The 19656-nt window shown below is 39.0% G+C and overlaps 1 protein-coding gene across 1 annotated transcript; it reads right to left on the reverse strand.

Moving 5' to 3' along the window:
• Nucleotides 1-12403: 12403 nt before the first annotated feature.
• On the reverse strand, nucleotides 12404-15051 carry LOC122797919. The gene is made up of 3 exons (XM_044066441.1): nucleotides 14821-15051; nucleotides 13641-13886; nucleotides 12404-12784 (listed from the first exon to the last, which is right to left on the reverse strand). Exons 1-3 carry the CDS (start codon nucleotides 15019-15021, stop codon nucleotides 12512-12514), a joined length of 720 nt encoding a protein of 239 aa, XP_043922376.1. The 5' UTR covers nucleotides 15022-15051; the 3' UTR covers nucleotides 12404-12511.
• Nucleotides 15052-19656: the final 4605 nt, after the last annotated feature.

Here is a 19656-nt window from a genome sequence, read left to right on the forward strand (position 1 = left end):
CATTTCACAAATTAATGACATCCTGGACACCTACAACACCACCTAACAAACACACTTTTTACTTTTTGATGGGGCAAGGTCTTGAGGGGGTCTGAATTTTAAACAAAAATTAAATATATATTTAAAAATATAGGGGGGTGGGTTTATAAAAAAAAACACACACACACACACACACACCAAAACAAAAAAACACACACACACACACACAAAACAACTCCCAAATTTAAAAAACTTACAGTTAAAACCTTATAGATGTGTAGTATAATGGCCCCGGGGCCCTTTTCAAACCCCCCAAGGGTTACCCTGTCATTGTGCCACCTTTTTTCCCAGTGCCTCTTTTAGTAAAAGAGTTATCCAAATTTTCATTTCCCCCCCATTGAGATTTATCTTGAAGACCCCGTGAGGAGCTCTGCTTGACTTACATGGGACGTCTACTGCATAAAGGACAATCGCTGTGTTGTTAACCTGTCCCCCCAGTACATTGTATCTATTGTGGTAAATTTTTTTTTTTGTTGAGGGTAAACCAAAAGTGTATAGTCATCCCCTTTGGCAAAAACAAAGTGACCACAAAGTACCACATAGGTGGTAATCCATTAAGTACAGAAGAAGTAATCATGGACCTGGGGACCCAAGTTCATAGCGGTCTCTCATTTGACAACCACGTGGCCAAAGTGGTTCGAAAAACATTTTATATAGCCCACCTAATCATGAAGGGATTCACATCTAGATCAGGGGAGGTCATCGTGCCTCTTTACTCATCCCTCATTAGGCCCATAATTGAGTACAATGCCCCTTTTGGGATGTACCTTACCAGACACCTGCAGCAACTGGAAAGACCCCAAAAGTACCTCACCAATAGGATCAAAGGGCTCAAACTGATGCCATATGCTGCACGGTTAAAGAAACTCCAGCTCTACTCAGTGGCATACCACCTGTTCAGGGCCGATCTGTGCCTGACGTATAAAGCCATGTCCAACCCTTGATTTAATGGACATGCTGCACCTCTGAAAATCCAAATCCCATCGAGCTACGCACTCGAGAGACTTGAACCTCAGCACTGAAATAAATAGGACATGCTGGAGGGACAGATTAATAACCCAGAGGCTCCCTTCACTGTGGAATTAAATCACAGTGCAGGTTAGGCAGAGTCGCTCATTGACTCTCTTCAACAGGAACCTTGATGAGTGGATGGGAGATTGTAGGTTTAACCCGGGTATCACTTCTATGTCACTGTTAGACAGAGGCACAGTATACTAACCTCGAAAAAGGGCATAGCAAAATTAATTTAAAATGGGCGGCGAAAGCCAAACACATTCTGGCTAAGCTTATAAATGCCCTAGGGCAGATAGCCTAGTATGATCCTATGAACCTATGAACCTATTAATATGGCCCTTCTCTACATGGGCCTCTGCTGAAAATGTACATATATCCAGTGAGACAATCCCACTCCACAAATCTACAATAAATACATATAATAAACTATATATAAAAGCTATGTATAGTGATGAAGGTGGGAATTACTCCTCTACCCATAGGCAAATAACTACCTGCACTGGTGCCGGCACCCTACTGTTATGTTTAGCAGTCATCAGCCACTTTTCTCTTTGATTCCCCTCTGTCACCTACTTACATACATTGTAATAATAGCAGCTATTGTATTTATGGTAATGACATTTGGGAAGGGCAGCTACTTTATGCACAAAGTAGGAGTCATACCGGTGTAATACACATTGTCAGTGAGACTGTCTGGACCTAAACTGATTCATGCATCTGTAAGCTGTGGGGGGGCTTCACTCATTGAAAAAAAAAATCCATAACAATCTGATCTGAAGCTGGCTATGTGTGAAGCTCACTGCATTCTTTCATCATTACCCTCCCCCTGTCTTATCACAAGGCCTGTTTTCATCTTTACATATTAAAAAACATATATTGTATTACTCATGCATCACACTGTAGGTTACCCACATTTATTACTTCTTAGAATATGCACTGACTGAAGAAGTAACTTAAACTATTGCCTGTCTCTATACTGAGTTTCATAGGTAGGTACTAGGCTACTGGCCCTAGGGCCTTTATAAGGCTAGCCAAACAGTACCCTGGCTTTCACCACCCGAGAAAAATATTTTCATATGCCCCTGTCAAGCATTGACACAGAAGTGATCCCTGGGGTGAATTTCCTATCTCACATCCAATCATCAAGATTTATTATCAAGATTGCCAATGAAGAGCTTTGTTTGATATAGATAGGTAGTTTGTTACAGAGTATGGCAAGTCTCTGTGACAGTAATCTATCCCTCCAGCATGTTATGGTTATTGTTATGAGAAGGTTTAGTTTCCTAAAGTGTGTATCTCTGAGTGATTGGGATTTCTTTAAGTGGAGCATCTCTTACTAATGCAGGTACAATACCGATTTAGCACTTCATTACACTTCATTACATTACTACTGTAATGATCAATACATAGCATATTACATTATTCAGAAGGCAGATCATCTTAGTGACATTTTAATTTACATAATCATACTGTCGGTATGTTTAGCAGGTAAGCAGTACTTAGTACAGAAATAGTAATAAATACCCAGTACCCGGTGATAGTTGAGGAAGTTTGTCATGTTTAGCACAGGGTCACAACCAATGTGTTCTGAGGTATAATGTCAGGTTATTTTTGAAATGTGTTATTGTGGACGGTGAGGTCACTTCACTATGGATTAAGATTGCAATTTTTCCACACAGTGTTAAGTCACCATCCTTACTGTCATTCCGACTTATGTGAACAAGTATTTTATTTGATGAGTGTTGGGTTCTAAGGTTATTGTAAGGGGTGATGAGACTAGTAAGTATTCATGTATAAGTAGGTTGACGCAGGGTGCTGTGGGTAACTACTCGCTGATTAAAAAAGGCCAGGGGAAAAAGTAATCATTTCTATTAAATAGACAGGAAATACAAAAAAATTGCACCTATCCCAGTTTGGTTTTGTCAAGGGTATCTGACAGCTGCTAAATACAGTGCACTATGTTTACAAGCCCACTTGAGCCATGGATGATGGACAAAAATGTTTGACTGCATACCTATAGCTGGTGAAGGCATTCACTATACTACCTCACTTAGGTATTATACTCATTTTCAACAAATTACTTAAAAATCACTATGGAACACGATGGATAGTCAACAGGCTCAGGTGTAGGACACGTAATATCGGTGCTGGAATACACCTACACCAGTATGTTCATTGCTAGTGGTGTTCCACAGCAATCAGCAGTCTGATCGCTCCTGTTTGTAATACACTGAGCTAAAGTAATCGGAAATACAGATTGTGTTGGGGTTACCAAATCTGCAGCTAACTGCAAGTTGGTGCAATGACTAATCCCTCCATATATGAAGATTTTGCTGGTGAAGTTGCGACAGCCAAGTAACTGGTGCTTGAAATATAACTGAATACTCAATGTCACACATTGCATGTTTATACCTTTTGGGAAGGTGACACGCCATACACATTACCACATTGTAAGCACTCTCCTAGTTGTAGACCCACTGGTAATGGACGTGGCAACTCTGGTTGCCATTATCCTGAACTTTAATCACCATGTGTCCTGAGTGGTGATAAAATCCTTCAGTGTGACTCAAGTTACAACTTATGTAATGGCATCCAGATTTAAGGAGATCATAGTCCCAATATGTTTATCACTCATTCAAGGTATAATTGAGTACACTATATTATTTATCATGTCACTGACCATGCCTTTTCAAAAGAAACTATGTTGTCCACACTAATGAGTTGTGTAAATAATATAGGGTATACATAACATCTATTATGTGTACATCCAAACACATTTGTCCCTGTGCTTTCCTGGATGAGAAACCTTTTATGCTGGGATGTGGAATATTTCCTGACTACTGTGACAATGTGATCATAAAAGTATAGACTACTGTCCACCTGTTGTCCCAAGGTCTCCTATAACACTTTTGGTGTTAAGTAGACTACCGCCTATGTGGTAGTTCATGGCTACAGAGTTTTTAACAAAACGGATGACAATGCATTTCTTGGCATTGGAGAAAAGCTCCCCATATCAGCAGGTAATTAATAATACATTACTGATCTGAATAATGCAGGTACAATACAGATTGAACACTTGATCGCACTACATTACACTACTACTAGCACGATTAATACATAGCATATTAGAGTAGTCATAAGGCAGATGATCTTAGTGACAGTTTAATTTACAAGATCATACTCTCGGTATGTTTAGCAGGGAAGCATTACTTAATACAGAAATAGTTTATAAATACCCAGTTTATGGTGAGGTAGTTCCTCAGCTTTAGCACAGGGTCACAACCAATGTGTTTTCATGTATAATGTCATGTTATTTTAGAAATGTGTTATTGTGGAAGGTGATGTCACTTCACTGTGGATCAAGATTCCATTCTTTCCCAACAGTGTAAGACAATAAATAGTCACCATCCTTACTGTCATTCTTACTTATGTAAACAAGTATTTTATTTAATGAGTGTTGGTTTGTAAGGTTATTGTAAGGGGTGTTGAGACTAGTAAGTAGTCATGTACAACTCGGTTGAAAACGGCTGTTGTGGGTAACTACTAATTGAAAAAAAGCCCATTTAAGAAGTAATCATTTATATTAAATAGACAGGAAATACTGAAACAATGCACCTATCCCAGTTTGGTTTTGTCAAGGGTAGCTTACAGATGCTAAATGTAGTGCACTGCGTTCACAAGGCCACTTGAGCCACGGATGATTGACAACAATGTTTTACTGCATAACTATATCTGGTGAAGGCATTCACTATAGTACCTACTTAGCAATTATACTCATTTTCAGCAATGTACTCACCAATCCCTGTGCAACACGCTGGATAGTGAACAGGTTCATGTATAGGACAAGTAGTATCAGTGTTGGGATACACCAACACTGGTAGGTCTATTTGTAGTGGTGTTCCACAGCAATCATCACTGGGATCGCTCCTGTTTGTAATACACTGAGCTAAAGTTATTGGAAATACTGATTGTGTTAGGGTTACCAAATCTGCAGCTAACTGCAAGTCGGTGTAATGACCAATCCCTCAATATATGAAGATTTTGCTGATGAAGATGCAACTGATGCACCAGTAACTGGTGCTTGAAACATAGCCGAGTACTCAATGCCATACATTGCATGTTTATACCTTTTGTGAAGGTAACACACCGTACACATTACCACATTGATGACACATGCCTAGGAGTAGGCACACTGGTAAGGGACTTGGGAACTCTGGTTGCCTTTATCCTGAGCTTTGATCAACATGGGCCCACACTGGTGATAAAATCCCTCAATATGAGTCTAGTAACAAGTTATGTAATGCATTCTGGGTCTAAGGAGATCATAGTCAGATTATGTTTATGACTCATTCAAGCTATATCTGAGTACAGTATACTCTATCATGTCACTGACCAGGCATTTTAAAAAAAAGTGTGTTGTACACACAAACTAGTCATGTAAGTAATATATGGTGTACATAACATGTATGTGTATATCCAAACACATTTGTGCCTGTACTTAGTCTCTTTCAGAGTATCGAGGGCCAATCTATATCGAGACTACTAGACCTTATCACATCCATCCCTGATGGATATGGTACCTATTCACAAAACAAACTGAAGAAGAACTACTAGTTATAAGGATGTATACCTTGTCTGTGACATAAGCAAAACGTCGAAGGATGAGATGTGTGGTTTATCATTTACCCTGTTCTGAGAAATACTACCCATTTACGTGAAACAGACCTCTTCTTTAAGTCAGTTTCAAAACCTTTAGCACCAATGGATGGAAAATTAGAACTTCAACCATGTTTCTCACTTCTGTCCTTTTGCACAGCAGCAGATTCTAGTTGTTGGAAGGCCCAGACATACACTGTCTTTCTAGTTATTGGGCATTGACAATTACAAATACAGGTGCATGAATGACCAGGCTTAAAAAAGGGTCTAGGGACCATTACACTCGTAACCTTCAATGATGGTTTCTGCTCGTGGGTTTCAAGGATATGACATTGTTTTCCTTACAATTTTGTGTAACAACAAAATGCCGTACTCTATAAATACATATAATAAACAAAAGCAGCTATAGTGGAATGTAGCAGAAGGTCCGGTATTTTTTGGCAAAGGAAAACTGTATTTATTTAGGAAGACATACTCACTAGTTTTGACACGGTTGTATACAATGTATTCTATACAGCATTCTGCATGGAGAAAGGTGGGTTACAGTTTTAAAAGTGGACAGCTGGGTACACAACTCCCAGGATCAAAAAGTCCGCAATACACTTATGGCCAGTGGTTACAGGAAGGAAAAAGATCACAATGTAGAATCCTGAACATGCAGAAGCATTCCAACACTAGTGTTCACTGACGTCAAGGTGGCCGCTTCGCCTACCTCATCGTCGGACGGAGTGGTAGTCCATATGAAATTCATATGCTAGAAAAGAGCTATACAAATGGTGCATTGGACTAGCTAGGATAGGAAAGAAATTATGTACTGTTAGTGATATGCAAGAAGTACAGAATTTAAATTTACCTGTGCAAAGGTGAAAGCAAAGGTTATCAGTACCATTGAGCTTATCCAAAGACATTTTAAGTGAAATACAGGGAAAGTATCCAATTATGTAAACTTTCACAACACACACAATAACCTCACCGCGGTGTACCGAAAAATACAGTAGAATGTGACAATGTAAAGGAATACAATTAAAATTTATGAAGTACTTGCAAATTGACGGAGTTAATGTAATAGGTCTACCACTGTATATGTCACAGCTACATGGAGCAATTCTTTCCCAAAATGAGGAAGAATGGAAATGAATATGGACATGGGGAAAGTAGTATGCTACCTCTGAATTTGTAATCATGTCAGCACCCTCACATATCCTATTCCTTCAGCAGTAGCACCACATGGAGGTCAGACATTGTCAGTGTACTACCCAAGAGCAGAAGTACATCAGGCCAATGTTGATCGGGAGACAAGTACATCACGATAACCTGTGCAGGTGATGACACTACTGCCTCAAATGCTTCGCAAAGCAACACGACTGTACCAGTTCCATGGGTGGAAATGCCCGAAAGCCATCTATACCTGTAACATTCACGTTTTCCTAATTTGTTATACTTCCAAGTACCATACCATAACACTCCTGGGATTTATTATCATTACCAGACACAATGGCACATATTTTGTCAATCTTTTCCTAAATGCATCTGAATTGTCAACACTTCCTATCGGCCATACATTTTGCATGCCATTGCTTGCTATTATCACTGCTGATACACAGTTATAACTACCTGTTGTGGTTGTGACATGTACAGCTGAATGACTTACTCTTGTGTTCCTTGTTATATTCCATTGTTATATTTTGATGTTTTATCTTTCTTCCCACTGCCCCTTGGTATCAGTCTACCTACAGTTGTACGCACATTTTTAAAAGGAAAAGAAACAGTCCTGGAATAGACATGGATCTCTGATAATAAATAATAAGGCTACTACACTATGGTTCTATCGGACATCAGCCGAAAAGAATGTAAAACCTATGTATTAGGATAAAAGGCCATATGATTTTATTGTGAATAGAGAAGCACCTACCTCCTGTGGTGACGGCACCACAGTGGTATGCAGAAGAGTTTAATGTCTGTCTATTTAATCCCCCTGTTTAATATGTTTAAGTACTTGTGATTAAAATCAGATACTGAATTTATGATAATGAGAGTTGGTAAAGGCAACCCTGTTAATGCACGAATTTGAACTCACACTGGTGTAATCCACATTGTCCCGGAGCCTGTCTGCAGCTGAATGCAGTCCTCACTCATAAACCACAGGGGGTTGCTTTAAACTGGAACAGGTTTACAAAAAAAATTGCATTGTGGGAAGCTGTCTATCTGGGAAGCTGGCTGTATTTACCATTCAATCTCTCTTGCACACTTTACTCATAATCTGTTTTAAAGTTCAATTTAACAAAAGGTATCTGTAATTAAGCCTGTGGCACACAACAGGGCAAATAGAATGTCTGACTCACACATCTCATTGACAAAACAAGTAACAGTTACTTTGATATGGCTGCATACTTATAATTTCTGAGCCACTATGCTTTCACCATTCCATATATCATCGCTGTTCCAAAATGTTACACAGTCATTGACATACATAGCCTGGCTTAGCTGCACCATTTCATTTTTTCAATTTGATATCATATACGAACAAGTTACTTATAATTTGTGCTTTGCTTATCTGTTGTATATTTTGTCAAAAGTTTTGCATAAGTTACATGTATACTCAATACAAGTCAGCCAATCTGTTGTGGCCCTTACATTAATAATATCAATAAAAGAAAGAAACTGATGCAGAACATGGTGTAGGCCATATAGAGCTAAAGATCCATTCTCAAGAAAGAGTTGAAAAACCTCATTGAAACCTGAAAAGCCAGCAATGATGGCAGAATTACAGCCAACACCAAAAACAATGCAAAAAACCCTTCTATGCCTATATCAACAGGCTCCATATCAATACCTACATTTTGACATAATGCAGAATGGCAGGTCGCATACAGACCCAGCAGCAATTGCTAACACACTGTGATACGGTTTTTGTGTCAACTATTCCACTCTATCCACATCTACATCACAATAACGGAAGCATGGCAAGCACACAGCATTACTGCAGCACAAGGTTGCAGTTGGATTGACCGCGGCTACAAGTACATATGTTATGAGACCCGATAACATCCCTGGTCATTTTGTACATGAACTACAAAGTAAGTTGGCAACATATCTGTGTGTCCTCTGTAGTAACGGCATCTACTCATGTATTTTTCCTTACCCAACAGTGTACTGCTGCAGTCATCACACTACAAAAAGGGTGATTGATTACAGACCCCGGTAATTATCTACCCACCCCTTAGCCTTATTCACATTGGTAAAGTTAGGGAATGGATCATCGTGTTTACTGATTAACAAATACTTTTGAAATATGCAAACTGAAGACCCCATGAGATCTGGCTATGTGAAAGGGAGATCATGCCTGTTCTCCCTGTCTATGGATGAAGGATTAGGCAGTGCATCCAGACTACCTAAATCCAGACAAGGCCTCTGATATCATTCATCACTCTGCAAATATTGATAAACTGACCGAACCATGCATCAACCTCCTTTATCACTAGGTTGGTTGCAAACTGGCTCACAGATAGAAGACACTGCGTAAAAACAGCGGGCTCATACTCAGTCTGCCAAACAGTGGAATTACACAGGGATCGGCCATAGGTCCTCTGCTGCTCGTCATGTACTTCTCATAGCTAAAGTTATACACAGAGCCATGCTGTGTAACGAAGTTCACAGATGATTGCAAGTTATGAGCTATAACTACACACATGATGTTGACATCAAAAACAAAGGCCTTATTGACACCACCAACTGGAATTAAAACCATGACCTTAGCCTCACTGCCAAAATATGTGTCATCATCCCCTATGGGAATAACAGAGTCTCCATCAATTAACACATTGACCGAAGACAAAGCATTATAACAGATCACAGCAACCACCAGTTGTGATGACCACCTTAATACTGCGGTAAGAAAGTACTTCCATGTGGTGCATCTCATTACTCAGGCTATTGCATGCAGGAAGAAAGAGGCCATTATCTGCTTTCAGTTTTAACTCATTTGACCAATCATCCTGTACAAAGCCTTATATGTCAGATGCCTCACTAGGCATCCTGAAGAAATGGTGAGGTAACAAATCTACGTCACAATGTGGATTCTAGGCATTAAACAATTGTCCTGTATTTCACCGAGTTATTAAACCTCAAGTAGTCTGTCTCATATTGACTACTTCGAGGTGATCTGTGTTGGACTTGCATATCCATGTGTTTTACCCAACCCCTGCTCAAAATGATACTTCTGAAGAAAAAACAAATTAAAATCACACCGCATCACAAAGTGAAGAGACCTCAAACTCATTACTAGAATGATTTACAAGCAAGTTTACTTGGACAGGTTTACAATCCAGAGACTGCCCATGTTTCTTAATGGAATTCACACACCCTATGTCAATATAGATCGACAGAGCTGCATATGAAGCTACAGTACCCGCTATATGCAAAATCTCCCATGTCTAACCTGTCCAGAAAGGAAGCAGTTTCACTCAAACTTCACACATGTGATCCATAGTTATTCTGTCAACTCTAGCTAAAATTATATGGAAGGGTGGAGACATAGCTCCTGCACTACCTTACATGGAAAAAGTTGTCGTCAAACTTTGAGCGTGGCTGTAAGCCACATCACAGTAATACTTCTGCCCTCCTCTCTTTGTCCAACGTCAGTAACCACAACCACAAGAACAAACTATTTTCAGCAGTCTTTCCAGATCTATCCAAGGGGTTTGACATGGTTGACCACAACATGCTTATAAAAATCTTGAAGGGCTTCTGCTTAAACAACCATGCACTCCAAACATTGCAATCCTACTGGCAGGGCAGGCAACAGGCAGTGCTATGGCAGCGGAATCTGTCATTTCGCCTACACATCATATTTGTAATCTGCCAGGACTCTATAGTAACATCCCTTCTGTTCTCCATCGTTATCAATGATCTTCATTCAGTCATCCAAGATGCTACCTGCATTCAATATGCAGATTACTCCACCTTGCTTTGTTGACACCTCACCATGTAGTTTATCCCCATTAACCCTAATTAGCTGCAATACAGTGGATAAATGTCTCTATAGTCATCTGTTGGTGAACCCAAACAAATCTAAGGTAGTCCTCTTCTCACCAACACTGAAGGCCACCACAGCCATCCTTCAACATGAGCACTACCAATGGCATCATCATCTCCCAAGCTGTGACAACCTGAACTGTGATGTACATAGCAATGCAAGCTATGAAAACCATTTGTCAAACACTTTGCTCTATTCACAGAATCCAACCCTTGCTTACCTTACTTGATATAACTGCAGTTGCCCGTTCAACTTTTCTAGACACCTCACCGCTATTCTCAAAATAACACCGAAGCAATCATAAGTAAACTATCATCTCGCTATAACCACTCAGCCAGATTTGTTACAGGCATGGCCTATCGAGGGCACCACTGTCACAAACAAAATTGCCTAGGATGGCCTCAATTGCCTAGCCTACTTTACTTAAAACCTGCTAATAGTGACACATTACGTGCTTTACCAACAAGAACATATATCTGCACTAAGAAAATATTGTCAGTCCCTACAGCAGCATACGCCCACTGTAATCTTGTAGCTTCTCTCCACTGGCCTATGCTGACAAAGGGATATATATTGATGCTAACTATGCCATTTAACAAATCTACAATAAATACAATACAATAAATAAACACAATCCAATAGCCGTGAAAGAGAGGCAATTGTACCTGGTGTTTGTAGGTACACTGCACAGTGCCAAAACAGACTGCTTACGATAATATGATGGTTCCGTGTACTCAACATCTGGTGACTGATTGTGAATGTCTGGATTGTACCTCTTCAGGCCACTTTACTTACTACAACACTGCACATCATTGATATGTGTGATTCAATCCACCGTACTAATTCTCATCTTACACATTCAAAAGAACAAATGTAGGCATCTGTTCCAGAATCATCTCACCACCCACATATTGTCAAGCTGGCCATGTCTTGTGTGTGTTGTTACACTGGAACATGCAACCGTATTAAGAAATAAACTTTCAATTTCAGCCTTCTGAAAATGTACTCCAGCTTTTACCTAACCAGTACACCATTACTAATAGTCATTGGTGTATACGTACACAATATTAACCAATGACTCTACTGTGCTGCACATGAAATGTAGTTCATACCAATGGTTAATTGTAAGGCAGTTATGGTTATTCAGTTCTAAGCTACTCCATGCACTAATTGAATGCAAGGTGCACTCTGTTGTTAATCCACATGTTCAGCAGTTACTCATTCATACAACTGGCCGCACATAGCTCGGTTCTGTTTTATGAGTACGTATATAGTGAGTTCTATTGCAAGTACCATTTTCAAACTCAAACTAATGCAAAGTAACATAAGTACTGCTATACATGACTCGATTTCCCATAAGTATACACTGTGTTTCACACATGCATTGCACTACGTATCATCACTACTACTTTGCACTCCTGCATAGTTGGTTTCCTGACATTGTGTTATAACAGACCGATTTCTCTCATACAGTCAGATCTCAATAATCATTGCTCTATCTTTAAGTTGTCTGTATCCAAGTAGTGTACTACAAGCCATAAATATTTTACGTCACACTGCATACATCTTACCACTCCTTTATTTCAATACACAGTTGCCTTCGGTGCACCGATTATTCACGGTACACAACAATATCCAGGACAAAGACAGAAACTGTAATGTTTTTTAATCCATTTTTTTATTGTAAAAATACAGTCAAAACATAGCATACTAGCTTAAAAATTTTATCTATTCTAACACAAATCTATAAATGTTAACTTTTTAATACTAGTCAGTCACTGTCCTGCGTTGAGCTAGAAAACCTGTGTACTGGCCTAAAGGGTTGGGATATCTGTCACGAATGCGCCAAACACAGCAACTCGGAATGACTCGACGCACTCTACTCCCAAGCCATCCATAATGCCAGACAGTGAACTGTCGATAGGCCGAATGCCAAGAACGGCGATTATCATCCGTCTCCAATGGTATTCCAAAGATAGCCCTCCTGTATGTATCAGCAACGCGTAAGACACCCGGATGTAGCACAACTTCACTCATTTCCTGGAAAAAAATTACACAATGCAACCTTAGTCAATTACAATTATGGTGAAACAGTCAGACTTGTGTAAAAACTCTAACAGATCATGTAATTATGCAAAAGTACACTTCGTAATGCATAGCCAGAGTTGTGTATACCAATTTGACTTTGTATGCGCTGTATATAACAAGTTGAGTGCAATGTGTATTACCAATTATTTTGGACATAGATGATAAATCCTGTACACTGTAGACAGTAATGTGGTCATACATCAACCATACAACATTACTCTTTACCAAGCAGAATGATCAAGAGTTGATGCAGAGATTATAGCTTACTTTTCTGATATACTATACTGTACCCATTTACACTGCAGTGTGTACTTGGTGCCTTGAACCATGACAGCATCTGCTTGAAGAATTCATCTTGTATATGACAAGACTCTGTCAGCATAATTTGCTTTTCATGTCATTTACACAAACACTGTTACACACTGCAAAACAATATCTGTCGACACCACAGACAAGCATATATCTGCTACATCATTACAGTACTCATGTCAACGATTCATGAACAATCAGATATGTACCAGTGTGTGCATCTCTCTCTCTCTCTCGCTCTCCATCTCTTTAAGCAGGTATAACTTAGTTTCCTAGGTCTTCTATTTCAATTAAATTATGGTGTCCAACTCTTTTGTTATTCATTGCACTCCTAGTGTAACCTGCCCCTTTAAGTTTGTAATAAACTGTGGTCATACTGGGTGCTATAAAATTAATCATGCCTACACAGTATAACTTTATCTTCTTTACATACTATTACACTAGCCAGATGTGATCTTTGTCAGTATACAGCATTCTATCTTATTATGCAATGACTCACCAGAACAAGAGATAAACAGTTCATTGGTGAATTGGCACAGCAGACTCTTTCTTGTGCAGTTGGCATATCCCTGCAGCCTTGGCACACACACCAAGTTGGAGGTTGTTCTGACTGACGTTGTTCGGTAATTCCAATGTTCCCCCTCTCTTGCTCCTCAAGTATCTCCTGTACTAGTGCTGGATTCCTTTTTGCTATAACATTGCACAGATGACGCATTTCATCTGTGGATAGGCCTTGAATTTTGTCCTGTAAACACACAAGCATTTTCATTAGTTAATCATAAGTAATGTGCCTGTAATAATGTGTTATGCACCTACACAGAACATCTTGGGCACCCATTTTTAAAAGAATACTGACCTAGCAAATGAAAATATAATTTGCTGTTATCATCAGCATGTCCCTATCTCAGATATACAATTTTTAATACGAAATCATTTGACTAAATACGGAAGACGTAATAAGGGGTGTGTGTACCTAAATAGATAGTAATCTCTCCTTTGATAATGACATTGTCAAAGTGGTTAGAAGATGCTTCTTTGTGGGCCCATTATTATCACAAAAGGGTTAGCAAAAAGAAGTCATTGTGCCCCTCTGCTCTTCATTCATCAGACCCATCATAGGGTACTGCCCCATTTGGAATATATCTTACAAGACACATGGAAAAGCTGGAAAGACCACAGAAGTACCTCACCAAGAGTATCACTGGCCTCAAACAGATGCCCTATGAAGCTCAACTACAGAAACTACTGCTGTACTCGGTAGCATACCGACTACTCTCGGTATTCTCTGATGGACATGTTGCACCTAAAGAAAAGCTTATTCCCTCAAGCCACATGCTCTCAGGATGTTAACCTCACCACAACAATAAAAATGACGTGCTGGACTGATAGTTTCCTGTACGAGAGACTTCCCATGCTTTGGAACAAGATTCCAATCTACATTAGGCAGAGCTCATCACTAATAGTCTCGAACAGAAACCTTTTCCAGCAGATGGGCAACAGAAAATTTACCCCGGGGATCACTTCAGTGGGTCTGCTGGACAGAAGCACAGGGAACTAATCTAAGGGAGTGGCAAAAGACAACACATTCTGGATATGCTTATACATGCCTTCGGGCAGATAGCCTAGTACCTACCTATGAACCTATGTGCTACCAAACTCAGTCTTGTATGACACTTTACCTGTAAACTCTCACAATACTGTTGTCCTTCATGTGCCATGATGGTAGCTTGCTGTTGTTCTCTCAGACTCGTCTCCCTCATATTTGTTTGCTTTTTAGCACTCTTCCTTCCAGAATTAGGATGCAGTTTTCTTCTTCGGCTTGGCAAACCATCCACAGGTCTCACTGTAGGTGCATTCCCACTAGTGTAGTTGGCCTCCATGGTTATAAACTCTGAGAAATGAATACAGGCAAAAAATAACAGGCAAAGACAGTTTATTAAAAAAAGTCAAAGTGTATGTCCATCTTTGAGATACAGCACTCATTTGCAAACACAACCGTGAAAAAGCAAATCAGCCATGGGTAAATTAATCCATCAATGTTGAAATATGAGAGAGTAACAATGATAAAGTACATGATTGCTGCATACCAACCTCTTTACAGTGCTTTTCAAGAGAACGTCCACCTAAATGTGAATTATTCAGATTCTGTTAACATCAATAAATAGTATAAAACAGTAAAGTCATTGACTGCTCTGATACGCTGCTGCCAACCTCATCATTCACACCCATGTAAAATGCATCATCAGCAGCTCATTTACACTGTGCACATACTCTGTATATTAATTAGAAAACTTGACATCACCACTACTGTCATCCTATGCCCCAAAGATCAAATGGTAACCTAAGTATGAGGAAAAAAGAAGCTATGGTGACTTTCAGATTACCGCACATTCCAGTATTCCTTGTTTGGCCACCCACCTGTACTCTACTTCTGCTAAGTTTAGGTTGTCTTGTAGCCAGGCAACTTTACTCTCATCCACATACAATCTACATACAGAACCCCAATAGAATAACTCAATAACTGCGTGCACCTCACCTGGACATTGCAGAAATAAGACACATCATGATCACCAAACAAAAGCTAATCACAAACCATGAATACAGTCATGTTCAAATTCTCACTAGCAGAGTCCTAGTATTATCAATAAATGTAGGTATGTATGTATATATATATATATATATATATATATATATATATATATATATATATATATATATATACCTACACACATATACACCTACACACACACACACACACACACACACACACACACACACACACACACACACACACATATTCATATATAGGCCACATATTATCTCTAAATATATGTATGTATGTGGATGTATATATATATATATATATATATATATATATATATATATATATATATAATTTTTTTTATATTTGTTTCTTTGTAATTAGCCAAAACACATATCCAGGAATACAAATGAGTCCAGCAAAACATATCAAAGTCCGACCTCATTGAACCGAAAGAGTATTGAAGCTCTTGACCTGCAAAATAACGGATTACCAATTAAACTATTAAGTGCAACTCCGTTACATATTGCCTACTCAGAGGCGATGTCTGCCAGGCATACAAAGCTATGTCAAGCCCATAGCTGTTGGACATGCTCCACTTAAAGAAATACCAATCCCTCTGAGCTACATGCTCTAGGGAAGTATACCTTGTCACCACAATAAACTGAACATGCTGGAGGGATAAATTCCTGTCCCAGGGAGTTACCATACTCTCACACAGACTACACATCTATGTCAGACTGAGCTCCTCATTAGCACTCGTCACGTAGAAACATGACGAAAGGATGGGAGATAGGAAATTGACCTCGTTCGAGGGGGGGGCACAGAAAAATATTTTCTTGGGTGGCAAAAGACAAGGTAAATGTATGGCTAGGCTTATATAGGCCCTAGGGCCAATAGGCTAGTACCTACCTATGAACCTATGTCCCGATAGCCATGCCAATGTGGCACAATTTCCTCAAAACCCGAAGTCATGGGATGGTGACACCAAACACCACAACTACATCGACTCAATGTGTGATTCCACTACACTGGTTAAAAGGACACAGTGCAATGCCCTGCACATTGGGCTACTTAACCTGTTAAAATCGTAAAAATACCTTGACTCACCTGTATGTCAGCATATCATTCTCTCAATGATTGAGTAGAACCAATGAGTATTTGAAATGATAGAGTAGTAATGCACATACCTGTATAATAAATATGTAAAAATACGAATAAAATTAAATACAACTGTATTCAGACAAATCTTTAGACAAAAAAAGAACTGACTCGTGTCCGACTTCAGTTCCACTACTTCTTAGTTGGACAGGTCACTGAAAGACAAAATAAGATGGTTAAGTCAAATAAATTTAAATAAGAGTGAAAGTGAGAGGCATTTGCTCCAAGATGTGAAAACTTTGACCATTGTGTACTTCGTAAATGGTTTGCATCAAAATGCTATGGAGGTGACTGTAGCAAACAAAGGAAATTGTTATGTGACTGAAATCTTTGCCAGTTACCAAGGTCAACCAATGCAGTTATAACACATGAACTCTACGGCACCATATACTTATCAGTACTCTCCTTTCACTTAGCAAATTAACACTGCATGTATGAGACCCTAATGGTAATTAACACTCAAATTCACAAAATAAGTGAACTACCATGGAGTCAGAAATACTGACAAACGGTGGTGTACTGCATATGCAATATGCCAGTGCATTGCTGCTTTAGAATGACATAAGCATTTTAAAATACAGCTGTAATACAACAAACATTTCACAGAACTTGAGCAGGAGTAAATTACTTGTACCGCACTGCAATGCAATTATTGACTAACAGTAATGTAGTAATAGGTGATAAATACATAACTTTCAAGTGACAAAACTGTGATCTGCAGTCTGCTTGCACTTTGAGAAAGCGTGAAATTTCAATGATCGACGTGGTATCATCTAGAAGAAACCTCATTGTTCTCGACATTCTGTGTTTGTCTCAGAAATCTGGAGTGGTGTTCATCTACCAAATGGCTTGTGTCTGGGGGTGGATATGTGGCAATCGAGGGTTGTATCTTTCTTGGATCATCATCTCCTAGTCTTGCTCGTTCCCTCAATCTAGTGCAGTCTGTCAGTCGACGCAGTAAAATCTTTCTCTTTAATAGTATGAAGTATCTGTATTCTTTCTTCACTTTTTTATGCACCACAGTCCATCGTCCACTTTTCTTATTAAACTTTCTACGATACCTGATAATACACGAGAGTAAAATTCTACCTACAGTCAAATGCAAGTTACGCAAGTTCTTCAATTAATGGTTTGTCAACACCATCTGCTATTTTAAACTCTCAGACACTGCAAATAATGTCAAAACATGATATGTTGACTCAAGTGTATTTACTTTATCAAATTATGATTGGTCATTATTATTTGTCTACAAGTGTATTGGAGATGAGGTTGAAACAGGAATGAATAGTTTGAGTGTAATAGTTGCCTTCAATATGATATAATGACTCTTACAAGTAACATATCTGTTTGTTTTAAGTGTTACACATGCACTTGGAGTACAGAGTCAGGAGACAGGATGTATATTGCACCAAGTAATAGTGTCATGGTTGAAGTTAGCTATTTAATTCATGCTAAATTTAAGTCTATCCTTTTGACCATTTTCAGGACTAGTCAATAATGTCAGATACCCTAACTCATGTAGGCATGTACACTAACATCAAAACATAAATCTAGATAGAGATTGATGTAGATCAGAATTGTGGAGTATTGTGCATTCTTACACTTGTCTTCCATCCTTGTTATGATGGTATGGACGTCCATGGTGACTGTTGTGGTCTATGGCAGCCATAAAATTCCGTGCTCGATAAGCAGGAAATGTATATGCCTGACGTTTTGAAGCGTATTTTAATATAAGTTGTTGGAACTGTTCTAATTCCGCAGTTGTTCTACACAAAGGAATTGATTATAAAAATTAACAAATCAGAATGTTAATGTTAGTTTTCACTGCATTGTGTAAAGCCGCACACGTACATAAAAGGTCCTTACCTGTAGCTCAAGTAATGCCGTACTTTCTCCACAAATTTAGGATCCAGAAGAATGTCTTTTAATTTTTCATGTGCTGGGCTTTCAGGCTCCAGCCATGGTACCGTACGCTCTGTGCCAAGAGAGTCATGCTGACATCGCCCCAACGGTTGTTCCTCATTTGGATCTCTGTCCCACTCATGCTGGTTTACCACATGGTATAAAACACCTCTCCAGCGCATCTGCGGTATCGACAAGAAGACAGAAATAAAATTGAGAGACTAGCTCATGTAGATCACGTACATGTAATGTACTAATATCATGCATTTCTATACCATGAAATCTTCCAGGTTGTCCGAATGCTGACAGCAATGCCAGAAGTGATTTACTATTTGCTTGGTCCACTGGCATATAATTCTGCAGCCACGCTGTTGACCTGCCTGTTAGTCAATAACAATAAATATAATTTGAGACACCTATTAAAAAAATGATCTTCTAAAAATTAAATATCGTTGTACACTTTGGATCATATGGACATTTTGTTACATTTGTAGCAATGCATACCATGCAAAACAAGGCTTACACAAACATTGGAATAGTTGTAGAAACATTAATGAATAATGTTTGAGGTGGTGTTAGTGTTTACATACAACTAATTCAGGAGCTCAGGGTGTTTTGCTATGTAATGTTACACATAGGCAGTAAGAGACAGACAAGACTGCATCTGCTGTCATAGTTCCCTCCCTGTAATCTGCCAGTGCCGCCAAGACTTTTGCAGTACACCATAGTGGCCATGTTAATAATGAGTTGGCTCAGACATCGAAAACATTTTCTCCTTGTTGTGAAACCGAACTCATTCACCCATATGGTTACATTACCTTGATGACATAAAAGCTTATTTAGTCAAAATGCAGAAGGCCAGCTCAAAAGAGTTCAGTAAGAACAGTTACCTTGTTGATTTGTTTAGAAA

This window comes from Protopterus annectens, chromosome 1.part0 (assembly GCF_019279795.1).
Source record: "Protopterus annectens isolate FY-2018-M chromosome 1.part0, PAN1.0, whole genome shotgun sequence".
NCBI classification, from domain to species: domain Eukaryota; kingdom Metazoa; phylum Chordata; order Ceratodontiformes; family Protopteridae; genus Protopterus; species Protopterus annectens.